This window comes from Epinephelus lanceolatus, chromosome 23, assembly GCF_041903045.1.
Source record: "Epinephelus lanceolatus isolate andai-2023 chromosome 23, ASM4190304v1, whole genome shotgun sequence".
NCBI lineage: Eukaryota > Metazoa > Chordata > Actinopteri > Perciformes > Serranidae > Epinephelus > Epinephelus lanceolatus.
Genome location: NC_135756.1, coordinates 21,526,126 through 21,552,445, shown reverse-complemented (window position 1 = coordinate 21,552,445; position 26,320 = coordinate 21,526,126). Strand labels below are relative to the sequence as shown.

General features: G+C 42.2%; 2 protein-coding genes across 2 annotated transcripts; one reads left to right on the top strand and one right to left on the bottom strand.

The window, feature by feature from the left end:
- Positions 1 to 30: 30 nt before the first annotated feature.
- LOC117249282 (DENN domain-containing protein 11-like) lies at positions 31 to 14,118 on the top strand. The gene is made up of 9 exons (XM_033614843.2): positions 31 to 700; positions 3,445 to 3,544; positions 3,804 to 3,962; positions 8,182 to 8,338; positions 8,439 to 8,577; positions 9,138 to 9,269; positions 9,374 to 9,524; positions 10,049 to 10,117; positions 10,488 to 14,118. Exons 1-9 carry the CDS (start codon positions 325 to 327, stop codon positions 10,681 to 10,683), a joined length of 1,479 nt encoding a protein of 492 aa, XP_033470734.1. The 5' UTR covers positions 31 to 324; the 3' UTR covers positions 10,684 to 14,118.
- LOC117249281 (FYVE, RhoGEF and PH domain-containing protein 4-like) lies at positions 13,474 to 26,320 on the bottom strand. Its single transcript, XM_033614842.2, has 16 exons — positions 26,051 to 26,320; positions 21,594 to 21,734; positions 20,905 to 21,484; positions 20,360 to 20,831; positions 19,742 to 19,887; positions 19,267 to 19,423; positions 18,648 to 18,786; positions 18,431 to 18,489; positions 18,039 to 18,182; positions 17,334 to 17,506; positions 16,760 to 16,790; positions 16,569 to 16,652; positions 16,306 to 16,431; positions 16,067 to 16,210; positions 15,579 to 15,719; positions 13,474 to 14,599 (listed from the first exon to the last, which is right to left on the bottom strand). Exons 1-16 carry the CDS (start codon positions 26,175 to 26,177, stop codon positions 14,318 to 14,320), a joined length of 2,946 nt encoding a protein of 981 aa, XP_033470733.1. The 5' UTR covers positions 26,178 to 26,320; the 3' UTR covers positions 13,474 to 14,317.

Genomic DNA, 26,320 nt, shown 5'->3' with positions numbered 1-26,320 from the left:
CAATAACTATTCGTAGTAACGGGAGTGTGACAGCGACTGGTGAATTGTTTTGAATGCAGCTCACATTAGACGAAGGAGTTGCCCTCTCCCAACAGCATCAAATTTATGATCACCTCAGAGAAGAAAGATTATAAAGATAGATGTGAAAGCTGGTCTCGCGACGTTAATTTGATGCAAAATGCAACCGTTCTGAACAGTTAAAAAGAACTTTACGATGCGGGACTCGCTCTGAGGTGTAATTATCCACGGATGGACCTGGTGCCCGTCGGCTGAGACATCATTTACAATCCGCTGTGAGACTGACGAGGCGGGACCGCCGACAGGATGGTGGAGCGGTCGGACCGAGCCCCTCTGCTGGACTGGGAGGAGGTTCCGTCCGCGGAGAAGCCCGGCGGAGCGGCACCGGCGGCACCCCACGCCAAGGACCGACTGGCGAGCCCCTCCAACAGCCGTGTTGGGTGGAGCGGCAGTCCAGGGGGTCCCACTCCCAGCAGGTCTGTATCCAACGCAGACGGCTGCAGCGCCCCACCCGCGACCTCCAGCATCCCGGCGGGCAAGGATGAAGCCCTGCGTCCCGACAGCGAGGAGCATCTCTCGGATCCAGGATCGAGGGAGGTGTCGCTGGAGGACAGGATGATGAAATGGGAGGAAAAGGACCAGATTGTGTCGGTCTTTGTCGTTACATTCAATACCAGATCAGGTGGGACATCAAATATGCAACATGGGAGTATCATTGCTTTATTAAACAACACACACAAAGAGAAAAGATCATGTTTATAGACAGGAAAACAGAATATAAACCAAGCCTCGTCTAATGCAAGCAATCCCTGTGTCTCACGCCCAAATATGAAGAGCGCGTGTTTGTACCAAGTCTGCAGAACCTTCTCCTACAGGTGTGGCTCTCTCTGACCTGGCCATAAGTTTAGAGACGTGATTAAAAGCCATCTGTCGCCTGACTACAGAAACAGACATGTAAGGATGAGTTCCGTGATGGGGATCAATCAGCTGGTCGTTTCTGCAGAGAGCAGGCAGGCCTATACATTTTTAATGAGGGGCATGTTGAAGACAAGATAAGCCCCTGTGAAATAGGAGCCAATCAGGTTACTCACCTAGAGGGGTGATTAATTTAAGAATCATAAGATTTAATGTTTCAAAATGATAGGAAAAAAAAACCTGAGTTCATTGCAAGTGGGAAGATTCCCTATCGGCTGGACATGGGTGCTTTCTGATTTTGCAGCATGGGTGAGGTTATGACAGGTTATCAGTGCTTTAAAAAATTGCTCAGTGGAAGGGTCATTGACACTAGTACTCCCCCACTACCACCATCTGATAGGGGCTTTGCACAAAAGGCTTCAATTACAAGACTCCAGGTAGATTAGCTGATCAGTGCCTGGTCTGTACAGTCAATAATGTTACCCTAATGAGCTGATGCCACAGCTTTCCTTAATAACAGAGCCTGGATTGACACGGTAATGCATGATAAGATAAAACAGGACACGTTATTGCTCGCAGTGTACTGATAGGATGAGACTAACAGAATGCACAGTAGGTAAATCATACATTACAAGACAGTTGGCTGTGGTACATCATTATATGTGTACCTGTAGAGAACAACATGTTCTTTTATTTAATATGTTACTAAATGTTTTACATAACTGCAGAATTTTACAACCAAGATGAAACAGTGAAGTATCAAAGGTCACTCATATGTTAAAGGTCCAGTTTGTAGGATCAAGTGGTATCTAGCAGTGAGGCTGCAGAACTGAAACTCCCATGTGCCAAGAATGTAGGGAAACTACGGTGACCAATGTGATAACGTAAATGGCAGTGTCTAGAGCCAGTGTTTAGTTTGTCCATCCTGGGCTACTGTAGAAACAACATGGTGACATCTGTGTAAGAGGACCCGCTCCCTTTGTAGATACAGACAACTTATTCTAAGGTAACAAAAACACAACAGTTCTCATTTTCAGGTGATTATAAACTAATGGAAACATAGTTATGAATATTATATACCATTTCAGCCAATAGGTGCTCCCAAATCCTACACACTGGACCTTTAAAATATCAAGGAAAATATACCTCTGCCTAGTGGTGTGATGGTAGTTGATGAGGTGGGTGCACTATAAGGTAGATGGGTAGGTTACCAAGGAGTAAGTGGGTATAATCTCCTATATATTCCAATGGCGTTTTGGGCAATAGGTGGGTAAATGGCCAGAAAAAGAGGTGGATATACCCTTCGCTACACCTCAGCATTCGCCTTAGCATTGAAACAAAATGTAGGCTATTATTGTGTCAGTGTTTTGGCAAGATATCACAAAAAGATTGCCCCATTTCTACTTACAGAAAGAAAGCCTCACCTGTGCTTACTTAAAGGAGCAATCCACCCAAAACACAGGGCTGTGGGGGGGTATTTAATTGGACCTTTTTGATTAGAGAGCACAGCAGAGAAGTGACAGGAAGTCAGGGAAGTGAAGACATGCAACAATGCTGCCAAGACATCCCAAAGGTTTCTTTTTCAAGTGAAGAAATGAGACTTAAGGATCTCTTAGAACATTTCTGAGTCTCAGTGGTGTCGTCTAGGGTTTATACAGGTGTACTGTATACCCTCCTCTCCTTCTGTCCGTTTATAGTATACCCACCCATCAGCCAAAAAGCTTTTGGAATATATAGGAGAGTATACCCACTTCCTCCTCGGTAACCTACCTATTTACCTAGCAGTACACCAGCCTCATCAGCTACCACTACACCACTGTCTTTACTGTGCTGAAACAAGCATAATAGAGTAGGATTAATTGTAGTACTTCACCTGTAATAACGCTGCAGAGAGCTGACAGTAAACAGTAATTGGGGATAATTTCTTATAGACTTTAGTCTAGCATCAAGAGCCTGATGATACATCACAAATCAAAGTATCCAGATTTTGTGCCTTTGTACACAAATAGGATGTAAACTATATAATGAAAAAATATTAAGTCTCTAGAGGCCATTTAATACCAGTCCCTCTGTACAGGAAACAGCTTTGAAAGGCACTTTGCACTGCACGATAGTTAAAGCTTAATACTTAAAGTCAATACCAGCTGTCAGAGTGGTAATGGAACATCTTTTGTGTTAAGCCGCAGGTGGATGATACAGACCTGTAGGCTCGATCTGACGAAACAACTCATATTTCTACAGAGACTCCACTGACTGATATGTGTAGCTAATGATTAGATTGAAAACCACAGAGGCTGAGTCACCTTCTCTGTCTCCCCACTCCTATCAAACCATATTTGCTCAGCTGCCGCCCGAGCGTCAGCGTCCAACACATAATGAATTCCAAGGAATCCAGTCCCTGTTGTTTTTTTATGAACATTAAATGAAATGCTGATAATATATTTACAGTGTGGTCTTGTATCCGTGCTTGTCTGCTGGCCTGTGTGTTTTAATATTGTGTGGGTGTGATAGGAAATATGCTGGAGTGGTGTCTGCCCAAAGACATGGACCTGGAGGGAGTGGAGTTCAAAGCTATCGCCAGCGGCTCCCACCGAGTCACCACAGACTTCATGTAAGCATTTGCACTATAGAGGAAGTTGTTCACCTTCTGTACAACCTGAAGGGCAACAACCAAGAGGAGGAAGGTAATGTTGAGTATTAGGATGCGGCCCCATGTCCTCCTCCTGGCAGGACAGAACGACACAAAGTGTTGCCTGGCAAAAAAAAAAAAGAAAAGAAAGCCCAGCCATCTGGCAGTGCCTTTGCTTTTCATGACTCATGGCCTCGTCTGTCTCCCTCTCTCCCTCTCCCATCCCTCCATCCATCCACAGCTACTTCCGGAAGGGCTGCTACTTTGGCCTCGCCTGCTTTGCCAACATGGCGGTGGAGAGCACGGTGGAGAGGGGGGCGAGGATGAAGTCGGTAGGGATCCTGTCACCTTCCTACACCCTGCTCTACCGCTACATGAGCTTTCTGGAGCACCAGGTCAGGTAAGAGGAGCTAGTTTGTACAACAGAGTGTTTTGCTGATGCACATTACAGGGAATATTACTTTCACTGAGCAACAGGCTCAAAATAACTTCTATAAAATGTCACGAACATATCACAAGATCTTGGAAGTGTACATGGTCCAATTTCCAATTTTTTCGACACACTTTAAGTACTTCCCATGTCGGCTTTATAGTTGAGTTTGGTGGTCAAAAGAGTAAAACCTCATTTTGAAAAGCTGGAACCCGCTGTTTGCTTGACATATTATATAAAATGATTAAAGCTGCAGTTGGTAACTTTTATCAAAGAAATAACTTTATGCCATAGTAGAAAAAGTTTAAACCTAATTTTAAACCATTCAAAGCATTTTGACCAAATGGAAAATTGGTTTGGTATCCGAAAAATTGGTTCCCAGCTAGAAGCAAACGACAGTAGGTTTTCCTTGACCTGAAGTGCGAATCGTGACGACATCAGTGGGCGTGTTAGATTCTACAGATTGGAAAGAGAGGATGGAGAAGGCAACAATAGAGATGTTAAGTGAGAAATCCTAGGAAAAAAGAGCATGCCGTAGTCTCATTAATAGTATAAAAATAAACATCTGCGGGGTTCTGATCATAACTGGTGGAAACATGGGCTGGTGCGCTAGATAGCACCAAGGTTTCAAGAGTCCTGAACAGAACCGGTGTGAGAGCCAGAGCTCATTTAGTGGAAAAGGGGTAATAGTGCTTCTAATGGCATTTGCAGTCTACTGCACCTGAACAAGAACAACCAATCAGAGCTAAGGAGTCTCTTACATGGCTGTCAGTTATGTCAGTCGCAGCTTGTGAACTGCGGTCAAACTGTCAAACTAGGCAGCACTGATCAAATATTAATCAAGATTCTGTTACTGCATTGGTTCACTTTAGGACTAGATGGTACAATCCCTGATGCACATACTTGAGACTATGAGTGGGAGTAATAGTGTCGTCTGGGGGTCTGAGTGGGAGCCAAAGGGTTTGATGGATAGAAGAGTAGGAAATCACAAAGGTAGATAGAAAAGTAAGAAGGAGCGAAGGGAAGGCAGAGCCAAGGAGAGACGTCTGTGCGGACTGAACTCTCCCCTGCCGAACCGGGCCGTACACTCTACCTTCCCCTACTCCCTCATTTCGATGAGGGAAGAGAGAAGAAACTAACAGAAGAACTTACCTAACTTTGATCGAGGTGTTACCAACTACAGCTTTAATTAATTATCAAAATGTCTTTCAAGTAATTCAGTTGTTCAATCAAAGAGTTCGTCCTGTGACACCACCACTACTACCACTAGTCAGAGGCTTCACATATGGCCATGTTAATCCAGAGGCAAGTTCACATATGGCCACTAGGGGTTGCTAGAGGGGCTTTTTGAATGCTCATAGCCAAGTTCCTGTTCTTCTTTCTTTTCCCTCATCTCAAATAGACCACTCTCACACTTTCCATAACTCCTGTTTTCTTTCCCTGCTACACTTCCTTTATCTTTAAACCCCATTAATAATTAAGAACTTGCTGGAGTGAGCAGACTCGTGTACTTCAGTGTTACACCCCATGCCTTGTCACACCCATGTTACACTTTCCCTTTGAACACAGCTCTCTCTCTACATTCCTGTCTGCTTTCCCTCGATCCTCCTCCTCTCTTCCCTCTCCTCAGTTCCCACACTCTGGCCTCTCTTGGCCCCCAGTCATGCAGCGGTCATGCTCCTTACTCATCATTCCCCTCGTAGCTCGCTCCAGATTCCCCATCTGCTGACTGCCATGGCAGTTACATAAAGGGCTCACTGTTGGTCATGAGGTGGTTCAGACATTTAGGAATTCATGGATACTTTCCCTTTCTTTTCTCTCTATCTCTCCTTCCCTCCATTTCTGATTTTGACTCTCTTGTTTGTCTTCTCCTGGCACTTGCAGCTAGCAGAACTAATTAGCTGTGTCTTGGTATAGAATCCTAAAATGTCTATGTAACCCATGGTACAGTTGGTGACACATAAGAAAACACTGCATGTGAGTCTTACACATAGGCGTTTCTAGCCCATTTTTGGGCCCTAAATTGAATCCCAGCACCCCTAAAATTTGAGAGATTTTTTATTTATTTATTTATTTATTTTCTGTATGTCCCTTTTTAACAAGCTAGAAAAGTGTCAAAACCATAGAGTGCTTGGTTGCAACCTAATATTGTAACAACAAAAATACAGCAGCACCCCCCCCCACCCACCCCCCACCCCCACCCCTTGCCTCAAAAATGGTTTGATCCACCCCACCATCTTTCCCCGACTCGGGCTCTGAGCGCTCTATCTGCACAGAGCAATGTGCTGCCTTCCAGAGTAGGTGATATGCAGTAGTGGTGTAAGTACCTGGCTTAAACCAGGATATGTGGCACATTTCTTAACGTCTACCACTCAATACCAACACATTATTATCATTACCAGTCCTCATTTTTGCTGCATTTAATCGTAGGTCACTGTTTATGTTGTTAGGTAGGAGTTAGCTGACGTTTTTTCTAGCTAGGAAACGTTACAGGTGGTCAGTACCACTGTCCTCTGTTTGAATTGGAATGAGAGAAGCTAGCTGTTGTGTCATGTGCATGTGTTAATATTAAAGCCAAGGTGCTACTGACTAGCTAACTGACTGGATGCCCATTAACATTATAACTCCTATTGTGTGTATTTATTATTATTATTTTGTAGATTTCAAGCACTTTTCTTTTTTTGAAGTGTATTGAAGATTATTTTTATTTATGTATTTGTATTATATAATACAGACAAGAAGGAAAAAGGCAGAGACAAACATTGAAAAAGTCAATTACTGTTAATATGTTAATGTTACATGTTGTGCATTGCATTTCAAATAAAAATCCAAAAAATAAGTCCAAGGTCCATTTTTGGTATTTTTGGTACTCACAATAGGGGGCTGGTTTACTCCAGAAACAAACATACTGTTTATGTGTATGTTGAGGAGCTGCTGTATCAAAATGAGTTATCCTCCCCCAGAAATTAGGCTTACAATATGTTTCTTTTATGATTCCAATCCATTCCTCTTTTGCTGTGGCTCAGCATTTAAATAACCTTTATCAGATTTGATGGTTTAATCACACATTTTCCCAAAAAGTGTTGTGCTTTTCTTTCACAAATGTGGGAATGAAATTGAGTTAAAATGTACAAAACAAAAAAAAAATTTATCTTGCCTGGACGGGCAGCTCTCTGGGTGCTCAGCACCCCTAAACCTCTGATCCTAGAATCACCCCTGGTCTTACATGCAGTTGGAAACCTAAATCTCTAATTAGTTAAATAGTGATCTTGTCTATAACCTCGTTTATAATTCAACCTTTAGCCTGGAGGATCACATTTATTGCTGAAACAATTACTTAACTGATCAAGTAGTTGATTTACAGAATTTTAATCTACTTTAACTTTGATCAGAAATTAATTTAAGTCATTTTTCAAGCAAACATGTCAAACATTTAATGGAGTACTTTAGGGGGTACACGTTTAAAAAATATCAGTCATGCTTAAAATAATTTGATTTAAGTTAGAAAAAATGCAAGTGTAAGTTTGATAAACCAAATGTTATATTCAGTATTCTTTTTTTTCTTTTTTTTTTTGAAGCAGTCGTTCACTGCCATAAACTGTCAACTGCTAAAATTAATGCAACCAGTTGTGGTTGAAACATAATAGCAATACAGCGGAAAACATAGAGCAAGAAGTGAAAAAGAAAGCGAAAACAGAACCACTAAAATACCATCAGTAGCGGGAAGAATATGTTCTAATAGGATTTACCTAGTTTTATTTTACCTCTTTATAGAGGCTTTTCTTTCCCTGTTTTTGTTTTTATCAATAATGTTATGCACTGGTGAGGGGGCATATGGCTGAAAAATATTTCCACCACTGTTTTAGAGATTAATAATGAAGCCTTAACACAAAAAAAACATCACATTTTACAGGCATACTCAGCCAGCTGTTTTTCTTCTGTACTTTGTTAGCATACTATTTCACAGATTGACATCCAGCCCACTGCAGTTCACTGTAGTCCAGTCTGTTGTTACTCACTGAGGGTTTCCAGGCCAAATGAATGTGAATTACAATTAGCTGCAATTGCACTAATAATGACTGTTAGCCACATGCATTTCACATGTTAGGGCTCCATTTTAAAACCAAAATGGTTTATTTTAAGGTTTAGAATTTTGTCCAAAAAAAAATCTTATTTTTTGGTGCCCCAGGCTCCAGCTTCAGTCCCCGGGCCACTACTCCCCCCTGGAGGCCTTCTATGAGGACAAGAGAGCACTTCTGCCCCCCAGTGGTGATGGTGTTGTTACTGCATGTCCAGCCAATGCCTGGGGAGCTGCCATCAACCACAGCATGCACCCTGAGATGAAGGTAAGCGGCCGTTCTACAACTTTGTAAGCTGCTGTTTTTTTTTACTCTATATGACTCAGTAACTTTTTTTTACCACTGTGTCTGAATACCTATGGACCAGATCACTCACCCTGCAGGCTGTATGTCCCAGTTCATCCGCTTCTTTGGGGAGCAGATCATGGTGCTGTGGAAACTGGCTCTGCTGCGCAGACGCATCCTCATCTTCTCCCCTCCACCTGTGGGTGTGGTCTGCTACAGAGGTGAGAATGGATTTATTTTTACAGAAGTTTAAAGGAATAGTTCAACATTTTGGGAGTTCTGCATATTGACTTTCTTGCCAAGAGTCAGATGAGATGTTTGGTAGCACTTTTGTGGTATCAGACTTTAAGATCAATACAAAGCTGGAGCCAGCAGCTGGTTAGCTTAGCTTTGCACAAATAATGGAAACAGGTGGAAACAGTTTACCTTTCTATGTCTGAAGGTTTTGTGGTTGTTTGCCTGTTTTTGTGGGTCTCTTTGCAAGATATTAAAATGTGTATTTCACAACGTGTCAAAATATTCCTTTAATCTAAAAGAAAAATGTTTGTTTTCATGTTTTTACTTTACTTCAAGTCTCCACAATCTGTTACAGCTCTGGAGCCCATTAAACTTAATCAGACAACTGTGATTTCACATCAGCGTACATCCAGTTTCTCTCCAGCTGTATCAGTGAGACAGTCTACACGTCATACACACATTCACATCCTGTGTCGCTCTCTTTCTCACCCACACTCATGCATCATTTATCTCATTTCACCCTCCACCCCCTCTCCCCTCACAGTGTACTGCTGCTGTTGCCTGGCAAACATCTCCATCCCCGGTATCGGCGTGGCCGTGCCCGAGTTCCGCCCGTTCTTCTACGTAAACGTGGCCGACATCAGCGCCCTGGAGAACGAGCTCTCCTACGTGGCGTGTAAGTGGATGCTTGAAACATGTTAAAGCCACACTGAAAAAAGACTTGTTGGTCTGATTCCTCAGCAGGTATTAAACCATCTCATGTATTTCTTACCTCTTTAGGCACTACTGAGAAGATCTTTGAGGAGAAGAAGGATCTGTACGATGTGTATGTAGACAATCAGAATGTAAAGACCTACAGAGACGGCCTGAAGCCTCTGCTCCGCCTCAGCACCGCAGACAGGGAGAAATATCGCAAACTCACAGAACAGAGGTAGGAAACACTTCTAACAGCTGAACTACTGCTCACATGTTACAAAAGTCTACGGCTGGTGTTGCTTTACATTTTTCTTATTGTTACCAAATCTCCTTAAAAAGAAGCCCAAACTACATAAAATACTTTACGACCACAGCATAAGAAGAAATAAGAAAAAAAATAAGAAAAAAATCCAAGCAGAGGGCAGAGTCTCTGCAGATAAATGCACCGCAACACACTTCTAGTGGGTCATAAGTGATGGTTGAGAGGGAGTCCATACCTTTTTTAAAGAAAAATCCTTCATAGTATACCTTTAACATCGTATTACCATTTTGTCATGGTAACATTAGCATTTAGCTTGAAGCACCACTGTGTTATGTACAGCCTCACAAAGCTGCTGGCACAATGTCCACCACAAGTACACATTACATATGTTAGTATAAATTAAAAGTAGAGCAGTCTCTTGTGTGTTTTTAAAGGTTAACAGCTGGAAATAAACCGTGTGTGTGTGTGTGTGTGTGTGTGTGTGTGTGTGTGTGCAGGCAGATGTTGCTGTACTCCCAGGAGGAGAATGGAGACTGTGTGTCCAGTGAAGAGGATCTCTTTATTCTGTAAGTACAACATGATTCATTTACCCAGCCAGTGGAGTGATAACTACTGATTAAGCACTGTGCACAGAGCTGACACAACTTGATCTTTTTATGAGGAGAACAGTCGGCACAGTGGCAGCTTAGAAAAAAAATGAATCAAGGAAGTAATGAGCCTGACAGAATCTCCTGACCTTTGTCCTCCTCTCACAGTAACTGTATTTTTTCAGTCTCATAAAGGGCAGATGTGTGCTGTGTCTTTGTGCTTCTTCCATCTTATCACTGCTACTGTTCAGCATAGAGACATGAAATGAAGTCTGCTTTCTAAGTTCAAATACATTTAAGTTGCCATATTTAACTACTCACCCTTCCTTCTACATGTTCACACATTCAGGTTTTTCCTGGAGCAGAACAACAGGATTTTCCAGACCCTCAGCGAGGTGGCAGGGAGCTCCGATCCCACGCTGACCCAGGAGAGCGTGAGGGCCATGGGTCTGGATCCCCACGGAGACAGGCTCTTCCTGCTCCACCTGCTGGAGATCTACGGCTACGACACCCTGCTGGTGTCGGAGCAGCTGTGCTGCAGTTGAGAGACAACAGACGGCTGGCTTTCTGCCTTTCATCACTGCTGATTTAAAACTGGGGATGAATTGCCTCGAGCAAACTCTGAGTGCTGCACTACTGGCTTCTTGGAGTCTTCAGGACCGTTTGGAACTTCTCTGGTATCACGTTTTTTGTTGTATATCTCCCTGTGCTTCTTCTGTTCGCCGTGGTTTTGCTCCTGATGGCAAGAGCAACAAAAACAGTCTCATGTATTATAACAAAGAGTAATATGGTCAGTTCTACTTGATAAAGCCTTGCGGAGGCTTACGATGGATTACTCACCCAAAAGTGATTCTCTGGACTGGGTACAGCTGGAGCATTTTGACACTGAGCCGTGTTTGAATGTCATGGATGGCAGGTTCAAACACAAGATGATGGCTTGAACTGTACTGCGCGGGCATCAAGTTGAATGAGACTTCCTCCAAGATGAAGTCATGATTTGAAGATTTTCAGTGAACAAAAAGGATCAATGTATGAAAGTGAAATAGAGAGGTAGCCGTCCTGTAAATAATATTTTTTTCTTTTTATGTATAGTGTGTCAGCGTATGTGTGATATGGGGTCCGCCTCTCTGCCAGTGTTGCTTTCCTTGTATCAAGTGCTGGATTTAAAACATCTCATTTTAAAGCCTCTTTGTCCAAATCAGGGCCTCCTTTTTTGTAATCTAACTTAGGTCACTACAAGCAGGTCAAACCACTTTTGTCTTCAAGAGCCATGTCTGTAAGCACTGCTGTTTAACTAGACTATATAAAGACTGTATAAAAGAAGTGGATGTAGCTACTGTGGCGTCACCCATTGGTTGGTGGACTAACATTTTCGAAGCCTCAAGTTTGGCATTGTTGCTGTCGCCATTTGGGTTTTTTTGCAAACAGAACTGGATGAGAGGGTGGAGCTATGGAGAATCAAAGGGTGGATCTGACTGAGAACCCAAGGACACCACCGTGGTAGCAACTTGTCAATCACAAGGTAGACACGCCCTATAGCACACCCTGCTTTATTGTCCATCTTACTCTAAATGGGACCTTAATTTACAAAATAACATCCTGCTGTATTGAGGAAGACTTGAAACTAGCGATTGAGACCATCAAAAATCAAGTGAGAAGTAGGGTCATTTTCTCATAGACTTCTAAACTTCTTTTTACAACCAGTGGAGTTGCCCTCTGCTGGCCATTAGAAAGAATGCAGGTTCAAGGCACTTCCATATTGGCTTCACTGCTCAGACCCGGAGATAACCCCTTGACTGGCACTGAGACAAAATGACCGATTTGCAATTCAGTGTTAAGACTATTTTTAAGCTAAGACCAAATCAGATTTTCTAATGATGTCCAACAGGCAAGGGTGACGTCCACGTGGATATGGAGGCGATTTGAAAATGGCTGATTTGCACCCGTGCTGTCAGCTGAGCCTGCACTTCAGAGGCATAAGCTGTTACAAAAGCACTGTTTAGTCTTTAATGCTTTTTCTCAAATGTATAGTCGTGTTTTTCAGCTCTCGTATCAAGACAAAGACCGGCTTTCAGGGGGTGAGTTCGCAACTTCAGATGATTCTCTCAATTCCAAGACACTGAGTTGATTTATCTAACAGCCAGCGTCTGCAGAATAGATCATAGAGAATCAGTTAAGACATAACTTTTAAGCTTTGTACATTTTAAAGCACACCATAGCAGCATATGCTTTCAGCTTCGTTACCAGAGAGGTTGCAATTGTTGGTATCTTACGTTGTGTATTGCTGTCGATACATGAGGTGGTGCATCAAAGAAACAAGGTTCTTGGTTTATCAGAAATAAAGTGAGAAGCTTAAAGCTGCATTAATCACATTTTTGACTTGTAGCAGACAGCGAAACTAAAAAAAAGACATACATAGCTACTACATCACTTGCTTGTTACGTATTTAATGGCTAATGTGTTAGCAAACAATGGCTCAATTACACATCCAGCTAACACAAAAAAATGAGCATTCTCGCAAAGTTTCTTTTAGCTCTACTTTGGTTTTCACTAAGTCCAAAGAAAAATGGCTTTTAGTTTCTAGCTGTTCAACCTTCTTCGTTAGCTAGCTGCTAACTCACTGCTGGATAGATAGCACACTTTACTTCTACTGAAATATTTTGCCAAAAACAACACTTTATGGATGCTAAAAACAGTGTGTTTCATAAATGCATAGTCTCACTTAGCCAGACCCGAGAAAGGGGAAAAGTCAGGGGGGGAAAAGCTCTGGCTGGTTTGTATTTTTTAAACCAATCATAATAATCGTAGGGCGGCATTAAGCCCACTATAATGTGCTTCAGGGATAGCGTTTTTCTCTAGGCTGAGGCGGAGCTTAGCGTCGCCCTGGTTCCCTCATCAGTAAACTAATGGGATTTTTCCATTAGATTTTGGATTAGTGCAGAAAATAAGCTCTGTGGCGAACACATGTTTATGATACTTATAGTTTTCGTTCAGCAATATAATCTTTACAAATAAATATATCTGAATGAAATGACAAGATGTAGGGCTACTGTTTTGTGTTTTTTTTGTACTTTGTTTTTGTTTTTTTAAGTTGTGAAGCTTTCGTGACCCCTAGTGGGGGTCAGGACCTCCAGGTTGGGAACCAGTGAGTTGGATTATTAAAACCATAACTTGCTGTGAGGCTAGCTTCACAGAGCTTGAGTCAGTTAATATAAAAAACAGTGAATAATGCAGCTTTAAGCTAAGTTTTCCCCTTTGATGGGATAAAGAGTTGAGCCTGCAAACCTCCATAGATCAGGTATACTTGAGAAATTCATGTGCAAGGTCAGTGTTTTGGGGGAACCTCCTTTAGTAACTATCACTACATAATTGCTGTAAGAAAATACATGCGCTTAAAGAAAAATTAAATTCAAGTAACATCACTTAAAGTCAATCGCATTGTTAATTTGCTACTGAAATTTCTGATTCAAGCACACATGAAGCTAACCTGGTGCTTTTTTTACTCCATGGGCTTTGTGCCTGGCACATATGATGTACTCCTGCAACAACCTAAAGGTTATTCTGTCATTTTCTGTTTTACAGTGATGGTTTTTATCCATTGTATTTCTTTTTATTCATAATGTTTATTCGTTTGTTTAGCTGTTGATTGTTTTGAGTGTAAATAGTCAATTGCTGTAACATTATCTGTGAAGAAATGGGATCAGCTGAATGTGTTTTATAAGGCTACTATGGTCCCACAGAGCCTTGTGTATCACTGGATCCCTCATGCAATTATGTGATCGGCTGTCCGCTGTAAGAAAACAATCTCGAGCATATTTTCATGCCACATCGCATGGCATCTTTTAGACCACGTGTACAGAGCTGGAGCAACCATGTTTGTAGTTGAAGGGATAGTCTGACTCATGTTAAAACACCTTCACTTTATTTATTTTACTGTAAACCATTTCAGAAATAAAGTGCATCGCCACTTGTAAGGAAAACACAGCCTGGATATTGTTATTAACAACCTTTACATTCCTGAATTTAACCTCTAGATTTCATTCATTTTATCAAATACACATTTCAAAGCTACCGTCTTTAATGTCAATGGACTTCAGTCTGTTGTATGTTTGTGTTTATTTATTTATTTATTTATTTATACTTGTATGAGTATGTTCCATGGTGCCTGATCTTGAACGTTCAGGAGAGGTTTTCCTCGTCACCAATGATGATAAATTCCTCATCATCGATGACACTACTGTTAACGCTACATCTGGCGCCATTGGTGGTGATGTCATAGACACCTGTCACAGCAACTTTGAGAACTGTCAGCCAGCTCTGTTTGAGATCGGAGCCATCGCAGGAGAACGTGTGGGTGGTTTTGGATTGCCGTAAACAGAAACAACGCTGACCCTGGAGCTCCTGAGGGGAATCCTCCACACTGCAGCCCAGCAGAGGTATACTGGACAGGGGCTTCACATCCTGGAGAAGGGGGTGGGGGTGAATGAAAGGGATAGAGAAGCTGTATGAAACTCTTTTTTGCGATCACAAATCCTGCGGTTGGATTGCAGCTGAATACCATGCTCTCCCCTCTAATGGAAATATGTCCTGATATCACTTTTCCATATAATGGCACACAAGCCATTCACTCAATTCATTTTCTGTAACAGCTTATCCTCTTGAGGGTCACGTGGGGGCTGGAGCCTTTCCCAGCTGACATTGGGCGAGAGGCAGGGTACACCCTGGACAGGTCGCCAGACTATCACAGGGCTGACACATAGAGACAGACAACCATTCACACTCACATTCACACCTACGGCCAATTTAGAGTCACCAATTAACCTGCATGTCTTTGGACTGTGGGAGGAAGAAAACCCACACTGACACAGGGAGAACATGCAGACTCACCACAGAAGGGGTTCAAACCAGGAACCCTCTCGCTGTGAGACAGCGCTAACCACTACACCACCGTGCTGCCTTAAAAAATTGGAACTTCGGCTTTGTTAAGTGTAACATTCTATCCTAACTGTAGGTCCAGATTAAAAGCAGCATTTTTTGCTGTTTATGGATCAAAATCATGAAGACTGCAAAAAAAAATTCTGGTTTTCTGTGCATATGTTTGTTAAAAATAAATCATTAGGTGTTTTCTTAGGTGTCAAAAGCTAAATTAAAGAGCCTGGAGTGGCAGTACTCTAACCTTAAACTGTCTGACAAACAGACTCAGACTGTATGGTTGATTGCACAACAGCTCTTCACAATTTCAGCAGTGTTCCCCTTTTTTCCATGTGGGTGCATGATTGCAGATGGTGACTGTTTGTTTGCCACTCGGGGAGTGACTGTGGTGACAGCTGTGTATGACAACATCACATGCAGACCCTATGGAGACACCGCCACCCGAATAACAGTGAGACACAAACAAACAAGTATGTGGTTCAAGTTTCTCTAACACAGAGACCCCTACCTGTGGAGCAGTATACAGGTGGAGGATGCAAGGTTCAGCCCGGGTGATAACAGACCACACCTGCTGCCAGGTCTTGGGGTTGTCACCATACAGCAAGAAGCCACTCATTATGCAGTCACTGGACACTGTAGATACCTCCGACTGGGAGAACACATAAAGAAAACACAATGTTGTTAAAGACTTGCATCCATGTTATGTGGTATTTTATGTCTCTAAAAAGGACATACTTCCTTTAAAGGAATATTTACCATCATATCAGTTTCCTGTGTTACACTGAATTTGTGAAAAAAGGTTTTCTGACATGCCTGGTGAATGAAGAGGCCAAAAATGGAGAAAATTCTTACATAATAATCTCCATTTTTGGGTTACTACAAATTTTGCTGGAGCTTCTACCCCTTTGATTCATCTCACATCTCCATGCACCTTTGAAATATGTGAAGTTGCTCCAGAAACCCTCACCCTACCTTTCGAAAACACACAAGACTCACCTCCAGCATCCTTCTCTTCTTCCACTCCACCCTCTCCCCTCTCTGACTGGTCAGGATGGAGTAGCAGGCTTTACACACTTTGTTCAGCCTGTTACCGTCGTACTCCAAAGCCACTTTATTGTCTGAACACTTCCAGCACACCACCTGAGGAGCAGAGAGTCTGTCAATGCTATCTTGTGTTAAAAAGAGCTTTTCTCTGTGTTGTGTTCAGTGCAAAGCTGTCACATGTCGCCACTCACGCAGCCACAGGCTCTGCAGTGATGTCTTCTCCTGGTGAGTGCGTTGAAAGGTTCCTCGCATTTCATGCACACGGTCACCTCGTTGTCCCTGATCCAGCGAGGGGCACGTCGGCCCAGTTCCTCAGTCTGTAAATCAGACAGACAGACAGACAGACAGACAGACAGACAGACACAGACACAGACACACCAGCTGGGATGTTTACAGTCTTCTAGAAGTTTCTGAATACATTTTGAATACATACAGCCCCCTTCATCAAACTTACTCGTTCTTCTACATTTGGCTCCTTAGAAGCCAATTTGAAGGTTTCATTTTTCCTCTGAAACACGTTAATGGCTTCCTGAATAACCTGGAAATACAACAGGTTTTGAAAACTCAGTTGACAGTATGGATTGATTTTATAATCAATGTAATATTTACTGTTGCACCAATCACTAAACAAGATATCTCCATTACCTTTATCCACTCATCTCTGTCTTGTTCAGAGCTTGAAAAACAAAAAAGCACAAAAACAAGATATTTAATGTACTCACTGTAAATGCACTGACATTTTATAACACAAGATTATGTTCACAGACTGCTCACTATATGTTGAGTATCTAAGAATGAAATCAAAGACATCTACTTTCCAATTAATACACCTTAAACCAAGGCTGCCCAAGCCTCTTTATGTATCTGTTATATCATATTGACAGCAATTTTTAATGTATGTGTTCAAACATGGTGATTAGCGTGGACTGTCACGTTTAATGTGTGTTTTTAAAGGTGGACCCTCGGGAAGATTAGCTGTGCTTTAGGGCACAGTAGTTGGGATATTTGCAAATAAACAAACAATGTGTAGTCTAACAACAAATTAATTGTACAACAACAAATTTACAGGCAGGTGACTTTACTGTCAACGAACAAATAAAGACGAACCAAAAACAGCTCAGTTGGTATGATACACCTTGCTTTTACCACACACACACACACACACACACACACACACACACACACACACACACACACACACACACACACGCACACTCACCTGGTTTGCAGCTCAAGTGTCCGCTCCTTTCCAGAGACCTGAAAGGTGTGTAGGTGGTCCTCATTGGTGGTCTGCTGCACCTGCATGCCGTCCACGCCGATCCTGCAGCGTACAGTATAACGCTGCCCGACCAGGCTGAACTTTGGAGTGCAGCACAGCAGGAAGTTGTTGAACTGTGGAGAAAAGTTACACACCATAATCAACAAGGTTCCTTTAAAAGGTCCAGTGTGTAGGATTTAGTGGTATAGGAGAACTGTGGTGACTGACGCAAAAACACGATAACGCAAAAGGCCCCATCTAGAGCCAGTGTTTGGTTTGTCCGTTCTGGGCTACTGTGGAACAACACGGCAGACTCCATGGAAGAGGACCTGCTCAGTTTTTGGGTTCATTTTAAGGTAATAAAAACACAACAATTCTTATTTTCAGCTGTTGTTAAACTAATGGAAACATAGTTATGAATATTATATACCATTTCTGCCAATAGATGCCCCTCACTCTTACACATTGGACCTTAAATGAACCCAAACACATATTAGACCTACATTTTACAGCATCCTTAGCTAGAGTGGTTTAGAAAAGGGCCAGTTAAAAACATCAAAGACAAAAAGAGGTAGATAAGCAAATTCAAAATGTTCTTGGAAGATTATGGATCATAGTCTGTACATAAATATCCAAAGATGTAGTGTGTCTGCATTAATTTCTAACCAGGAACAGGTGCCTCTCCATGGCAGATGTGTTCCTGGCTGCAAGCTTGAGCAGACGACCCTCCCTGATGAACTCGTTAGTCGGGTTGACCACCTCCTCCTCTCCAACCATCTCATAGATCTCCAGCAGACGCTTCAGGCTCTCCTGCATTAGAAGAAAGGGAAACACTGAAGCTGATCTGCATGGAGGCAATCAAAAATGTAAAATGGATGTGTAAAAGTTTGATGCTAAATCATCCAGTGTACTTAAAACACATTATAAGGAAGAAAAGCAGCAATAGCTGGATGAAAACCACAATATTAGGACCTTTTCTTACAACTTAATACAATTAAAGTGCTGTGTGACAGTGATGAAATAAATGGTAAATGATATGGTGTGTTATGATAACGTACAGCTTTTTGGATGGCGCTATTTGAGTGGGTGGCTGCCATGGAAATGGTCTGCAAGGATTCTGCAGGAGGAGACAAATAAGAGACGTTCATTCTGCTCTCTGCAGACATAACGACCTATCAGAGACAGACGGGCGCTTTACGAGGGAAAAGAAGAAGCATAAAAAAGATATTGATCGACTGACCAATAAAGAAAGTAATAATGGTACAGCATACATACTGTGAGCAAGATCATAATCTGGGTCATCCTTGGGCAGTTTCTTCAGGTAATCCCTGAGCAGCATCTCATAACGTGGGACCCTCTGGACTGGTTCCAACATGTGGTGCTGCAGGGTCAGGCTGCCACACACCTCCTGACTCTAAAACAGGATGCATCACATGCTGCTCAGGCCTCCGTACTTTTAGGTGCATAGAAATAAGTACTGACACATACCCTGCTGTAAGGGTGGAGCCAGATGTAAATATTTGGGGCTCAGCACAAACCTAGCAAGGTCCAGGGAGGTTTTTTCCCCACATACAGCAGCTATATGCAATATTTTTAAGCCATTTAAGATAATAGATTGCCTCAAAACCTGTACATCATTGAAAAACATGATAGTTGCCAAAGAAAAAAAATCATCTTGTAGAGCCTACAGCCTGTTTGGTGTCTAATTGTTCTCCAGCTGTCTTTATAATTCGGAAACCATAACACAACAAATGTTGAGGATGACTAATTTTTACTTCTGCCACCTTAAAAGAGGCAAAAATTGTCGGTCACTATTCTTAACCTAGGTCACAAGAGCCCCAGAAGCCCCCTGCCACCTTCCCGTTCTGTCCCTGCCTTGCTGAGTGTGTCTTACCTGTATTTCCTGGATGATGTTTCTGAAGGCAGAGGAGCGTTCAGTCCAGACCCTCACCAGCTCCATGGCCTGCTCAAAGTTCCTCACGTAGTCGGCATACATCCTCAGGAAGGGTGCGTGTTGCAGCAGAACAGTACCCAGGCCTGGGCTTTCACACCTAGGTTTGGTCGAAGTGGGAAGGTCCACCACATTTTTTAATTAGGCAATGACCTCAAGGTCAAAGTGCTGATTTTAAATATATAGTTTCCAGAGAATAACTTGAGCAATCAGGATTAATGTTTTGGTTTGATGTCTACTACAAATGTTCAGCATCCTCCCTGGTGATGCTCTGCCAGGGCTGCAGTGCAGCCTTGCTTGTTTGTTGTCAGTATGCCTTGGAAGAGTTGTAAGGTGATTTGTTAAAGTGTACTAAAGCAATTAGAGTTGTCGTTGTTGATGAGCCTGAGTGTAGTCTGTTTATGACATGAGCACCCACCAGTGGCTGATGCAGTTTTCCAGGTCAGGTAGCAGGAACTGGTTGTGGAAGGAGTAGATAGAGGAAATGTTGGAGAAGATATTTCGTATCACGTCAGGAGGAAACGAACCTCGACCTGCTTCTTCTGTCAGGCGTGAGCAGAACACCTGTGGCAGGAGTTAGAGAGTTTTAATTAATCAAATTAATTTTACACTTAACCCTACACAAGATGTAAATGAAGTAACAAGTTTGATGAGAACGTGGCATTAACGGATATCCCTGCCATGTGTCGCATATTAACAAGACCTTATTCTCATAGACTTGACGCTCTGTCACAGCACCAGGATCACAATCACGATCAGGATGATTGAAATCAATGACTAGTGCTCATACAGGTTGCTGTATGAAGCGCGTGCATATGCCTGTGGTCATCTGGTGGGTGGGGCTAAGGACAGTGAAGAGCTGCAGGAGGCCTTTTCCAGTAAACTACCTACCCTAGATTTAGTCTAAAGGAGCATGGTGTATACAACAATGAAATTAGTGTCTGAATTAAAAAAAATGGCTCTGATTCTTACAGATTTTATCTTTTGAATCAGGTGCACTGCATATTTATAAAGGAAGTCACAAACAGACACTGACCTGGTCTAGCAGGTGGAGTCGAGCCACGTAGGCCCTCTCTGTCTGCAGCAGTTCCTTGGCTATGTTGTACAATTTCTGCTCGGTGTTCTCCTCATCTTTTGGCTGACCTCCTTCTACCTCCTTCCTCTCCTCATCACTTTGTTCACCTTTAGACTCCTTGTGAATCCTGCCACCTTCTCTAGTTGCCTCATTCCAGTGGCAGGAGGACCTGGAGCCGTATCCTCTGGTTATCTTGCCTTCTTCCATTTTGCCATGTGTTACCTCCCCATTTACTGCTGTGCAATCTTTCCCCAGCTCTATGCCATTCATTTGTCCCGAGGAAGGCTCTTTGCTATTGCTTGATAGCTGGGCTTCACTTGAGGCATGTTTAAGCCTATGGTTAACTGGCACCTTGACGGTTATGGCTGTCCCATTGCAGTTGGGGGATTGCAGCAGTTTTAGTGGTGAGCGTTCAACTTTTTCCGTTGGAATCCTGCAGAAATAAAATACATCTGTCATGGAATACTTAATCAAAGAGCAGAAAAGGACCAAATTAAAAATCCCACCTGTTCTCTTCCAAGAAAACAATCAAGTCAGGCACGCTCAAAGATTTTCCCGCTGTCTTCTCTTCCACATCCATCTTGCTGTTCGGGATTCTGTGCAGTCCGAGCCAGGATTTAGAGTTCTTGGCGGGGCTGTAGCTCCCCATCCTCCCCTGAACAGGACTGGGGGTGCGTAGTAATCCTGTGCGAGGGCTGTGGTTCCTAGGGGACAACTTAGCAGGGCTGTGTCCTCCTTCCCTCAATGGGCTACAGCTCCGAATGCCTCTTTTGCCTGGACTTGGAGATCCTAGAAGTGGACTGCTAGTGAGACGTGGAATCCCCCGAGTATGTCTGGCAGGGCTGATCTGTGCTCCACACACCCCGTTAAAAAAACTGCTCCCTCCTCTTCTGATAGGACTAGGGGAGCCTAGACCATTGTTTTCTGGGCTAACACAGGAAACGGAAAGTGCGTAACTTCTATTAGGACTCTGGTCTCGCTCTGTGGCGTTAACTTGTTGAGGTAGTAACTTCCCTGCAGTGGGACTGTGGGCTTGTGCTTGTCCCGCCCTCAGAGGACTCTGGAGGTGAGCTGGTTTAGGAGGCACTGCGGGGAGATAGACAGCACAGTTGTTGGCTTACTGATGATAATGGTACAATGTATTGCAGGTACAGTATAGTCCACAAAACATACAGATTACTGGATTTCAGCCTACCTTGTGGTTTAAAAGGTGATCCTTTAGCAGGGCTTCTTTTGTTGTCTTCCTCTGCACCTGGTTTGGAGTTTGGTTCTGACCCACAGACTCTGTCACAAGCACCGCCACAGCTGTATGAGCCACACACTCCACCGCTCACAACTAAAGGAAATACACACTATTATCATTTGAGCCATACATAAATATTTTTCCACATACATTAAGACAACTTTCTGAATGGTGTACTTCTGTCAAGCTTAACTGAGGTTTTATCACAGGTAAAATAGTTGGTAGGTAAAAGTGGAAGAATCATTGAACACAAAGTTACCAACTTTGGGATCTTGACTACAACTAAAATGAAATGTACAACTTTTGAACTTTGAGTACCTGATTTTGCTGATTCATTGGAAACAACACACAATGCTTCTTTCACTTAGTATGTGTATGATTCAGAGGTCATGTTCCTCTTGAGCCTTCGGCAGCTAACACATATGACATACACATAGAAAAACTGACCATATTGTAGTTTTGCTAATGTCTTGGTTGTGTACCGTCATTGCTCAAGTGTTGCTTCTGTGGTCAGACAAACATTCTCTTGCATCTTTTACTTCATAGGCACTGCAGGTTGTTGCTAGGCTTGGACTGAACCACAGTGTTACAGTATACAGTTTACAGGGTATTTAGAAATCTGGACTGTATGATTACCAATACCATGACCAGACACTCATCTCTATTAAAGTCATGTGGAGATGATATATTAAGGGTGTATTGTATGTAGCAAACATCATATGCCACCTGAAGTCAGTCTACTTGTAGCACAGGCAGCTGAGCTGAGAAAGAGGCGACTGCGAGTGGTGGGGATAACGTTACGCAAGCCCACAATGGCAGAGAGACGGCAGTGGAAAACATATTTACACATCTAACACACTAATATAGTTATAGTTCGGTAAAAATTTAGGTAGGTATGAAGGTATGAAAAAATAGATAGCGCCCAAGCCTCACTGTTTCTCTACAGATTAGGTGTGTTAAGTGTTAAACACATCATAGTATTTACTGCAGTTTTACTCTTACAACCTTACCTCACAACAACTTACAGCTTACAAATTGTGCAACTGTTTGTTTTCTTACCTGCAGTTTATGTCCACATTTATGCGAGATTATCCATAACTTATATAACAAAGTAAAGCTTTGCTGTTCGCTCCCGGCTACACTGAAGTGTAGCAGATTTGTTGGTCATGTGGAGAGGGCTAAGAGCCTACTTTCTCAACACTAATACTTCCTCTTTCTCACTTCTCTCTTTTCTCCATGGGGTATAACCACTAAGAGTTTTACAAGTTATTTCGGGGTCTCAGAGACAACAATCAGCACTAAACAGAGTACTATCACTTCAACAACTTTGTTGTTGTTAGACAGCACTGCCGTCTGGGTCAGTGGTCCCCAACCTTTTTACCTTAAGAGACCCCTTTTCTATCATTGAGTTAACTGATGACCCCTGACTAAGTGACATGTTTTATGGATGTTTCATGTTATATTCAGGGCATAACAACAGCAGTGCAGAACAACTGATAAAACTGTTTAATTTACACAAATAGTGAAGGCAATAACTGCAGGAAATCTGTGTAAAACAAGTGATTTGGATGAATTTTTAACAGGTTGTTTCCTGTGAATATTGCATCAGAGATGAGTTTTCTTGTAATTTTTAAGAGCGTTTATACAATTTTCATACAATTTTATACAATACAATCATACATCTTTTTTGCTGGTCGCTGAGCCATTATTCTATTAGCTCTTTGTTCTTTTTTTTTTTTTTTTTAAACTGTGTACTTTTCTAATGCCGGATGAGGCTGTTTAGCAGAGAGTAGAAGCTCTGTGAATGTAGCTTGTGTTCAGGTCTTTACTTTGCCTTATCCTGTGACATTTTTTTGTTTGTTTTATCTTAGAAAATGATCAAATTTTAAAAATAATTTCATCTAGTTTTCTTTAAAGAAATAAATGCAATGTTGAGATGTTTTCTTACACCCCTTAAAAAAAATCAAGAATGCCTCACAACCTCCCCTGAAGTTTTGGCGACCTCTAGTGAGGGTTGGGACCCCCAGGTTGGGAACCAGTGGTCTAGGTAAAGAAAAAAACCTTGACAGAAAACTAAATAGAAAAAGATGTATACTGAAGGCTACAGCTATAAATGACTGCTTTTTCAAATATTCAAAATCCTCTACCATGGGAGTTTGTCATTTTACACTTTTTTTTTTTTTACACTTAATTCTACACTTTGTTTTCTCTCTCCACTTGTTGGAATTCACTACTCCATCTTAAAAAAAATGTTCAGCGCATAAACCCCCTCACAAAACTACAACATACGACTACAACATTACAGCTTGGGTTGGCAGTTTAAGCTGGGAGTCATTGGGCAAAACTCCATAATCAACTTCCAGCAAATTGCAATCCAAGTGGTCTGAGAGAACACTAGACTTCTGCACCTCCCCCTTGGCTCTGTATTCAGGGATTAGAAAATCTAGCATGTGTCTGAAGACTTTGGCCAATCACAGGTCATTTCAGAGAAAGGGTGTTCCTGTTGGCTTTTTCTGCGAATACAGTTGTGCGTGCACGTCCATTTGGTTTTTACCAAATGGACGTGCACGCAGTCTTATTTAATGGCAGATAATTCTGCTGAGAAAGTTCCTATTCCAGCATTGGTAATAACTGCCTACCCCGCAAAGCAACCTGAAAAACAGACATAATTATCAAAAAGAGAATCTAAAAGAGAGTGTGAAAATAAAAGAAATTTAAAAAAAGGGACACTATAAGCGAAGCGTTTTATAGATGGACAGAAAATGTTGCTAATAGTTTAGCCTTGTGTGAATTGATGCCAAAGGCTCACTGCTATGGCTTTACATTCACATTTATGTAGCCAACGTTAGCTCGAGCCTCGAATCACAGTGTGTCCTTTGCCTCACTCTCTGCTGCTATGGGCCATGAGGCCAGAACAAAGAGGCAGCTCTACAATTAAATAAGATGAAATTACTTAAGGTATGGGAAACACAGGGTTACTGTATAACTTGTGTGCATATGCCCATGGTTGTCTCATGGGAGGAGCTTAGGACAGAGAGGGGAGAGAGGTGAGCTACAGGAAGAGGGTGTGCTTTCAGATTCTGCCTTTTTTTGTTTTTTGCCTAATCCAGATTTAAGTCTACCCCAGCTTTAAGCAAACAATATAAAACATGCCTACCAGCACCTCTAATGGTCACTACTTATAGTGACCATTAGAGGTGCTGGCAGGCCAATTTTGTTACCCTCAGAGAGGGATTTTGACCTTTTAGCTAAGCTACGCTAACCAGCTGCAGCTTCATATTTAAAAAGGACAGAAATCAATTTTCTCATTTGGATTGCTGCAAGTGTTTTTCCTCAAATGTCAAACTATACCTTAAATGTTTCCAACTATCTTTGAACCCAAAAGGCACTACTTTGTGTATCTGTTTCTAGCCTCCCAGTTATGATTTTAAAAAGGCAGAGTGAAGTTTTGAAATGTCTTCATCTCTAACTTCTAACACCCCTCTTGCAAAAAAAAAAAATTTTCCTCTTAAAAGTTAATTACTGGCCATCCTTTGCATATCCTGTAAGAACACTTGTTTCGACGAGCCTAACACCAACCCAAAGAATAATTTCCATTATGGGTCAGTAAAATGGACGGCACTGTTGACCCCTGCATCTGACAGTACCATTGGAGCAAACATACTTCTCTAATCTAAACAGATAGCTCTGCCTCAATGGGGGGGATGAACAGAACTGCTTTGTGTGTATGTGTGTGAGAGGGATTGACAAATGCTGGTCTCAAGACTCGCAGGCAAAGTCCAGGCTGAATCAGGGGAAAGAGATTAAAGAGATTTCACTGAAGTAATCCGACAAGCTAAGAGGCTAACAGACCAAATGTATAACAGCATTAAAAAATCTGCATACACACCAATTGGAATTATGTTAGCATTTGCTGATGTAAAGCAGGAACAATGTGAAGTGTTAATGCCCTTAGCAGCTGCCCTGGTCACCCTCTTAAGGGGCAGTTTGAGCCTTAATAATCTGGTTACTGAAATACCTGTAAGGGAGATTGTTGATCTCAATGGGACTTGCCTGGTTAAATATGGCTTAAATAAATAAATACAATATTGGAGAATACTCAGATTGTGTTTGGATAATGTTTCCAAACAATAACCAGTCATTCCCAGTCTTTTCTCTGCCACAAACTCTACCAAAATCACCAGCCTAGCTATGGTGAGAGAAACAGAAATAGGGACTGACTTAGTTGTTCAGAATGCATTTACTGCTGGACTGGTCACTTTTAAAGCATTTAAGCAACACGTTTTGAGTTTGCTATGAACCCTACATTTAAAGTAGACAATATTAGAGCCGATATAAGTCAAACACTCGCTTATTATTCTGACTTTGTATCATTATTTTGATGAGAACTGAAATGTAAAGGAGGTTACCTGTGTGTGAGGCGACGCACTCCACCGAAGCACCTTTAACCCTCCGCCTTACCGCCACCCGTCTGAACTCCTCCGCCTCTCGGCCGCAGTTCAGAGTCAGACTGTTCCTCTTCTTCAAGTCAAACATGGTTTCAGCCTTCAGTTCAAAGTTCAGCCCGTTGTGTCTCCAAAAGACGGTAAAATGTACCAGAAAGACAAAGGAAGAGGGACGTTACTCCAAGTTACTAAAGACCACTGTTTCACGTGTTCAATCACCGCTGCTCCATAAGC

Coding starts and splice junctions, on each gene's coding strand:
- LOC117249282 (XM_033614843.2), top strand. CDS start 325: ATGGTGGAGCGGTCGGACCGAGCCCCTCTGCTGGACTGGGAGGAGGTT. Junction 3,545..3,803: donor CGAGTCACCACAGACTTCAT/GTAAGCATTTGC, acceptor ATCCATCCACAG/CTACTTCCGGAAGGGCTGCT. Junction 8,339..8,438: donor GCATGCACCCTGAGATGAAG/GTAAGCGGCCGT, acceptor CCTATGGACCAG/ATCACTCACCCTGCAGGCTG.
- LOC117249281 (XM_033614842.2), bottom strand. CDS start 26,177: ATGTTTGACTTGAAGAAGAGGAACAGTCTGACTCTGAACTGCGGCCGA. Junction 16,653..16,759: donor ACAGAGATGAGTGGATAAAG/GTAATGGAGATA, acceptor TTGTATTTCCAG/GTTATTCAGGAAGCCATTAA. Junction 16,432..16,568: donor AGCCAAATGTAGAAGAACGA/GTAAGTTTGATG, acceptor TCTGATTTACAG/ACTGAGGAACTGGGCCGACG.